This window comes from Lotus japonicus, chromosome 5 (assembly GCF_012489685.1).
Source record: "Lotus japonicus ecotype B-129 chromosome 5, LjGifu_v1.2".
NCBI classification, from domain to species: Eukaryota; Viridiplantae; Streptophyta; class Magnoliopsida; order Fabales; family Fabaceae; genus Lotus; species Lotus japonicus.
In genome coordinates, this window is record NC_080045.1 from 53,996,772 (window position 1) to 54,005,429 (window position 8,658).

An 8,658-nucleotide genomic window follows, 5' to 3' on the forward strand; every position below is an offset into this window, starting at 1 on the left:
CAATTTATGTAGACATCATCATGAAAAAAGATCTATCAAGGGAAGATTTTTCTAAAATATCAGTCGTTGATTTTATTTTATACTTATGCTGATTGTTTCAATTTATGAGCATCCGGATCATATAAAGAAAAAATGAAAATAACCTTATTACTAAGCAGGGTAAAATTCAAATTGGACCCGTTTCCACCAGATATCAAAGGGATATTATTTAAGATGATATATGTGTGTCCTCTCTTTTTAATCTATGCTCTACATATATCCCACGGCTTGGGGATCATCACTCTCAAATGTGACACAAGAATAAAAAATTCACCAACAACAGAAATTTCTTATGCAAATGGTAGCTCAATACTCCTCATGCTCTTCATCTGTATTGAATTCTCTACCTTCCACTTCCTCCTTCTCACGGCTTCAAGCACAAGCATGGTTTGGAAGATTATAGGGTTGCAATTCCAGGTCATTCATGTCATCCTTTTCATCATCCGTGATTGTTTCTTGCATGGTGCCACTTTTAATCTCCTTGCTCTTTCCCCACAGAGCAGAATAGAGCCCAATTACTATCACGACAGAACCTATGGCACTGAACCAAATCCAAACATGGAATTAATTAAAAACATACCAACTTGTTAAGAACCATAATTCATGTACAATTTTCATTCACCAGGCACAAAAAAATAAAATCAAAGGAAATTTCTTACGTGCCCATGTATAATTTCTCGTGAAGCACAGCCCAGCTTATAACAGCAGTGATGACAAGAACCAAAGGGGAGAATATAGAGGCATAAAGAGCACCTTTCCTCTCAATGGTCCATGACATGAGAGCATACGTTAGCCCCGTCGAAATAATTCCCTGAAACCAGCATTACGATTCAACTATAGAAGGATTTTCAAACACGCACTTATGCAATTGATGAAACATATATATCGTGTTACCGCGTAAAGTGCAGAGGTGAGTCTCATAGTGTTGTGAAGTGACCAAGCTGCGAGATTGTGTTGAAAGCCCACTGCAATGACCACGCTCTGAATACTTGCCAAGAAACACATGTAGAAGCTGCTTGTGTAAGGAGCAGGGAAGTTCCTGCTAATGTTTGCCTGAACACTCAAAACAAGTGTATATATTAATCTAACAAATTAATGTATTAAGTGAAAACGAAATAAATATAATAAAGAGTTTTCTAAATTATTCATGTGCACTTACTTGAACTACGAACCATATAGCCCAAACAAAAGTACTAGCAATTACGGCAAGCGGGCCTAAAAGCCCGATTGATCCGCCACCGGAGGAGGTTGTTCCATTCAATTTATCTGCATATCCCCAATGAATCTTTGACTCTCCTAGATCAAGAACTTTTCCATTGTAAAATGATAGAAGCAGGGCTCCTCCCACACTCAGCAATGTGCCTAACACCTTAGCTATCCCGGCCTTCGTCTTAAAGCTCAAATACTCTTGTCTATCCATGGAAAAACAAAATTTATCAATTACTATATAGGTTTGAATCATCGATATGCTTTTATTTTATGATAATCAATTCTGATTTTTAAAAACTACTCATCAAAAGAGTTTTTCACCAAAATTGACTTTGGCTTTAGAAACAATAGAATGTACGCTAAGTATTGGGGTAGTGTATTTGGTCCTTGCTTACCTGAAGAGGACAGCAAGGATGATTGTGAAAGCTGGTAGCAAATTTGTCAGTGCACATGTAATTGTAGCGGTTGTGTATTTAAGCCCCACGAAGTACAACACTTGATTTGCTGTAACTCTGCACTCTTGCTCAAGTTAATTAGTAATTAATTAAAGTGATGGTTTAGTTGAGCAAAATATGAATAAAGATTACATGAGATAGTCATGACCACATGGATCAAAGATCGAACTCATGACCACATGCTTAAGAGGTCCGACCTGCTTCTATTTTAACGGTTTGACAAGAGAGAATGTTGCAACTTGAGCAAATAAAAAGGGTAGAAGGAAAACAAAAAATAAAGCTTACCCTGTTAAGGAAGATAGTAATATCTGGAGAAAAATCGGCATTGTCATCCGAGGAGCCGTACTTCTGTAGAGGAGAGAAACAAAAAATGAACGTGTAAATCATGATGATATGTCATCCCTTGTGATGATAGTTTTATTTCTTGTTTAGCTTCACGTGTTCTGGCTTTTTTTCATGGGTGAAAAAGTGTAAATCAAGACGCAATTACAGTTTTCTAATTTCTGTATTCCTTCACGCAATCAGGGTGTTTATGATCCCATGTTTTCAGAAAAAGTATTCAAGGGCAATTTCTCAAGAGTACTGATTAAGGGGCTGTATGCACAAAAGAAGAATGAGCGAAACGTATAGTTCCACATGTCTTTGATTAAGCTTTGACTTCCCAATCTTGTTAATCATCACAAAGCATTCATTAGTTATCCTAATAATCAGATTTAAGTCAGGTAAAGTAAATCATCATAATCATTCATTAATAAATCAACAGTTAAAATTGTAATCATATACTTACACATGCATAAGTCATTCTTTTAACTTTTTTATATTCCTTAATATATATCATTTTCAAATATTTATGTAGTACTAAATATATTTTTCTTCCAAGTATGCCCTTACTCCATTTTCAATTATCCAACACCTACAATCAAATTCTTAGTTTTTCAATAGGGTTAGATTAGGAAAATTGACATTACTTTTGATAGATTTGAGAGAAAAAATTAACATTAACTAATTTTCATAAACTATGTGAGTTAAGTAAAAATGACCTACAAATAGAAATAGAAGGAGTATTGTATATGTGATTTAAATCTCAACCGTTAATTTCTCAATCAACGGTTATAATTTATCGGTCTTTCACTTTAAATAAGCTAAATTCAGAATTCTTGTAATCAATACAATGTCTACTATTACTACTAATGATAAATCAACAAAATCTTTATCAAAATTATTCTAATATCATCTCCAAGTTTTCATAATGTTCCTTAGGAAGCAAGAACAGGACCATTCATGATTCATGAATTAATTACTGCGTCTAACCATTGGGAAATTTTTGTTCAAACTTTCAAATGATAAGATTCAAGTGAAGTAAAACTGGCAGAAAATCTTTTTCCTTTTGCCCCTTACTCTTAGTCTTCTATTTTGCTTGTGATATGTGTAAAACTAAAACCAGACCACAGTTAATAAGACCTTGCATGATGAACAATCTATGAATAAAATGTATATACCGTTCCAACCAATAAGCGAAGGGAGCAAGGGACAGAGTAGCAAAGATTTGACGATAAGCAACAAGGACAAGAGGGTGCATGCCAGATTCAATTGCAAGCTTTGAGGTAATATTCATCCCTGCATAGCTAAACTGCACTATCACCATGGCTATGAGTGGAACCACATTACTCATCGTCATTCTTAATCTCTTCTCTCCAAATTAAATTTAATTCTTCTTTCTTTCTGCACTGCGCTAGCTAGCTAGCTCTGTCTTCAGAATTAATTTGGAGAGATAATTTTACAGGGTTGGTCTCTGATTTATTTATAGAACGGGATGAGGGAAGTGGACAAATGATGAGAAGTGAAATTAATGTGAGGATTCGTAGTTGTAGTTGTATAGATACCTTTTGAGAGAAGCAGTTTTATAGAGTGGGATAACATAGCTGGACAAAGGGAGATGCGTGTGAGTGATGAAGAAACCATACCTATGGGAAATCGTGCTTCAATATAATCAAGTAACAGACAATGGTGATCTATACACTTATAATACGTACACATCTAAATACATGCTACTCATACTTCGATCATTTTTTATTTTTTCTATCTTTCTCCGCGTAATTGTTGCATCACATCATATATACAATACCGTATATTTCATTTCTCTTAGAAATATAACCATTAATGTAGTCTTTAGCCAATAATTTAGGTTTTTAGTTCTTATATAATATTAGAACCTCTATAGTTAAGTGGTTCGGAGTTCGATCGTTATCGCCCCATTTTTTATAATAAAAGAAAAACAGTTAAATTTCAGAAGATAATAAAACATCGATTAGTTTAAAAAAATGGATAACTAATGAAATGATTCAGATTCTGAGATAACTAATGTCAGAGACATGAATCTTAATCATTTCATTCAGTACCTAAAAATAAAATATGGATTAGTTTTAGTAAGACATATTTTTTTTTTTAAAATCAACTTAGACCATTAAATAATTTTGGCTCATATACAAAAAAAGACTAGTTTTAGTAGTGTTTTACTGTACAATTAACGCCATCTCGATATTGACACTAATTTTTACCCTATAGTATCGGGTTAGCCGATGCATACAATAGAAAATTAATCAGCCTAAGGATAGTGTTGGGTAAGACACTGGCTAAGTGTTTTTATCTCCGCCTGCCCTCATAAGCCCTATCCCCCTTAAACCCCATCACACTTTAATTTCCTTATCCCTCACCCCACCGCATCGGCCCTGCCTCCCACAATGTTGATGTCCTGCCGCTTCACCTCACCTTCCCCCAACACCCCTCCTCTCCCCTCCCCTATAAGAAACATGCTCATTAACATCGACCGAAGACCAACGCTAACAGGACACAAACAAGTTGACGTAATCGCTGATTTAGAGTCGCTAAGCGTCACCATCGAAGTTGTCATTAATGTCTAACGTTGGCCACACGATTGATGTAATTATTGGCGCCGTTGGTTTAGTTGACGTTACACACTTCTTTTCATTGTCGACACTAAACTGTAACTTATGGCATCGACTGTATAGATCGGCAGTACTATTACACTATTAGTGTCGACCATGGACGAAACAAACCTTGTAATGATTTTCACCACAAACAACATTAAAACCATATTCAAATTGATAATTCTCAAGTTCGTGTTTGATTTTTAGTTGTTTCTCGAGCTGAATAGTTCTAAAATTGAGATATATATACATGTTCTCTATTTGTCGCCAAGTATCATGTATTATTATTTAATACTTTGAATTTAGTTATGTATCATTATAGAAAAGAAAATGCTATTGGAAGAGACATTGAGGATCAAAAGAAATAAGCTCTTGAAAAGTGGATTTTGAAGATTGTATAAATATGAATTTTTTATATTGTGAGTGCATAATAATTAAATTCATTAAATTAATTTGATTTTTGTGATCATATTTATCATAACACTAGTGATGAAATACACTTGTCATCAATCTGCGTGTAGCGATAATTTCTGTGGGTCCCATTTATTGTTTTTGCTGATATAGGCATGGTTGGAAACATAACAATCGGGTTACTTCGAAATTCTGAATGCACCAAGTGCTTTCCAACCAAAGACAAAAAAACAAAAACAGAAATGACATTTGCACAAGTTTTAGTAAGCTATATATTGCTTTAATTCTTTTGGCAGAAGAAAGTCTAATTTCATAAGCAAGATATCATCATCACGTTTGTTTTAGTATGATATAGTATTAAAAATCCTATAAATATGGAATAAGATTATTATTTTTTTACATCAGAATCATAAATTGCACCCGCCAGAAATCGATCCCGGACCTCCCCCTACCCAACCCATATGTTCCCAGAAACAAGATTATTCCTTGGTACACTTTTTTTTTCCTTCTAAATTTCTTGAAAACACTTGCGTGGTTAGAGACTCGTATCATATAATCCTAAATTAGAATCCTAACTCTTCTTTGATTTTAGTGTTAAAATGATATTTTCCTATGTATAAAAAAAAGTGTTAAAATGATATGATTCTCATCCTACATGATCCTATTCAATAATTTAACATGCATTTTTACAAATAAAAACAAGCTTCACTTAAATTTCGCCACTTCACACAGTTTCTTTGTCGTCATTAGTTGCTTATTAGTATAAACCTTATTTATGAGAACATTACTTCTTTCATAAGAATTTTCGTGATTTTTATAAGTTAATTATTCAATATTTATTATTAATATATGGAGTAGTATTCAATAAAATGTTTAATAAAAAGAAGATGAAAATTCAAGAGACTATTAATTAACCTGCAATCGATTTAATTTCTGGAAATATTCTTTACAAAACTCACGTGGGAACAAAACGGTTTCAGTTTTTGGTCTTATGTAGCCTTGAAAGCTTTGTCTGCATTTGCCTAGCCTTGAAGCAACCAAATGTGTTCATTTCTAGCCATCCTTATGTCAGCAAAAATTAAAATTGGGATCATCTCACTTCTCATTTTGGGAAATTATTTAGGACATAGCCCTTGGAAGTTACATTCTCTGGTTCATGCTTTAGTCGTCCAACTCAAGAGCCTAGATGTACCAAAAATAAAATTATATGACGGTGACACTTATGAGCATTTCAACCCACAATTGCTTATTACGTGGACCTAAAATGTCATCTATATATAATATAAGCAATTGATGCAAATTTTACTTTAACTATTGATTTTTATTTTACTTTTTTTGAGTCTCACAACACCTCATATATATAATGAAGCAATTGAAAAACGAGAAACTGGGTTAATGATCGTTGCTTGCAGAAATAATCGTTGCTTAAATTTAAGCAACTAATAAGATCTCTAATAGATAGATACCATCAATGCACAATGCACTCTAGAAACATTTACTTTTATATTCTTCAAAATAACACAGAATTAGGTACACTCATGATATTGAGGCCCGACACTCTTCTTTTCAAGTAATAGGACGACCTTCAATCTTAAGCTAATTTTTGGAATAGAGTTAAACATAACACAAAATTTAAGATAGTATATATTAAAATCAATTCTAAATTTATTGTTGGGTTACTCGTTAACGTGTGAGAATGAATTAAAATCTTAAGCTTCCAGATGACTATGTTTTCAATTTTGTTCAGATGTATTGATATGAGTCAAGCAAAGATGTTTGACACGAACTGTCACGATTGCCTTATTTTCATGCAATGGTTGCTTTCAATAGCATTCAAAACTTTTCCCAAGCCTATGTGGAACACGGGTACTATATTTTCTCCAATTTGGAGAGGAATTACTTCATCATTATTGATAGAAAGTAAATTACACATGATGGAGAAAAACATTCCAATAATTATGCGCAAATTAGAGTAAATAAAATATTTCCCCAAAGTTTTTATGACTCAATGGAAAACCTCCCAATTCATTTAGCATATGAACTAAGAAGCAAGAGTGAGAGGTCCTGTTTAGTATAGATAAATGTATCCATTTGAGAGGTTAGTTCAAAATTATATCTTATTTCTTTCAATTCATTATTCCTTTTTACTAGGATCAATCTTCAATTTTCTTAATAGGTTGATATGAACATTAAAACAAAAAGATAATGAATATGTAGAAGGCCCAATTTGTAAAGCGTATTTGCTAGAGGAGATGTCCATATTTGCTTCATGTTATTATCCTTCAGATGTTCCATCAAAAGGAGAACAAGAGTGCAACAAAATGGTGGAAAGGTTCTATTGTGAATCCTTCATTGTCTATTTTTAATCATCCAGGTCATGGTTATGGAAAATGTATCATCTATACCTTATATGAAAGAGTAACAAAAGTTGCACATTTGTATTTTTTTTAATTGCCATGAGGTGGCAACCTACATCAAGAAAGTCATTCTAAAACACATATGGTGTATCACTTTTATGAAAAGTTGTGTTTAATCGCTTGTGTAACTTATACTCAAATCTGTTACAGGTCCTAAGTTAAACGATGTAGATTTGGACAAATAAATTTCTATGATGTTTCCTACTTGGATTAAAGCATATGTATGTGAAACTATTAATAACCTTTATAAAATTTAGTGTGCCATATTAGGTTGTATTAACATAATGGAAATCAAATTACTAATGTGGTCCTAGAAATGTCAATAAGTGCTTAACCACTCTCTTGTTAGGGAATAGCGAGGTGATATATAATGCTCTTAGGACAAATTGTTAGGTGTGTTCTTGGTTAAGCCTCAAACTTCGGACTTGCGTTCATTTGACGCGTTAAGATGAGTTTTCCTTAATCTTAACTTATTAGATTTTTTTTATGCACCTGAACATGATCCCTCACTGCGGCTAACAAATGTTAATTATTGTAAGGGGCTCAGCTTAACAGTAATGGTGCTGCCAATGCAAATGACACTACCACTATCGCTCACATTTCAATACATAGAAGGACCTATGCATTAAAATGAATCTTAAGTGATTAATCTACACTCATTTTCGTGTAGGATAGCTCAAGTTAAAACGAGTTGAGTTTGAAACCTTAAGCTGACAACTAACATGTAAATTACTCAATTTATTTATTTTTTTCTCAAAAAAAATTACTCAATTTATTTTAATAAATTTTAGAATCAAGTTTAGAATCACTTATCCGTGCATTGCATTTGTGCATTACTTAATTCATTTTATCATTTGTGTATTATCAACAAATACTGTAAAACTAACGCACGAGTTTATTTATAACATTTTTTAACATTATATAATAATGATTATAGTTTAAATTATTAAATAAATATTAAAATATTTTTTATTTTAAAATAAAAATAATAATTGTGTTCAACATTTCAATAATTTCCAAAAAAAAGAATTTCAATAGTATTGGAGTTCTCTTTGTAAATAATTAATATTACTCAAATTTAATAACTAATATTTAATAATCAGCCTTTGATCATTTTATAAATTTAATTATTTATTTTTTTAATAATGTAAAATATAATACAATCCATTTGAAAAAATA

The 8,658-nt window shown here is 32.5% G+C and overlaps 1 protein-coding gene across 1 annotated transcript; it reads right to left on the reverse strand.

The window, feature by feature from the left end:
- Positions 1-100: 100 nt before the first annotated feature.
- LOC130718187 (WAT1-related protein At1g09380-like) lies at positions 101-3,623 on the reverse strand. The gene is made up of 7 exons (XM_057568703.1): positions 3,203-3,623; positions 1,989-2,051; positions 1,644-1,760; positions 1,199-1,451; positions 934-1,092; positions 699-850; positions 101-580 (listed from the first exon to the last, which is right to left on the reverse strand). The coding sequence occupies exons 1-7, from the start codon at positions 3,379-3,381 to the stop codon at positions 412-414; spliced, it is 1,092 nt and encodes a 363-aa protein (XP_057424686.1). The 5' UTR covers positions 3,382-3,623; the 3' UTR covers positions 101-411.
- Between the last annotated feature and the right edge of the window lie 5,035 nt (positions 3,624-8,658).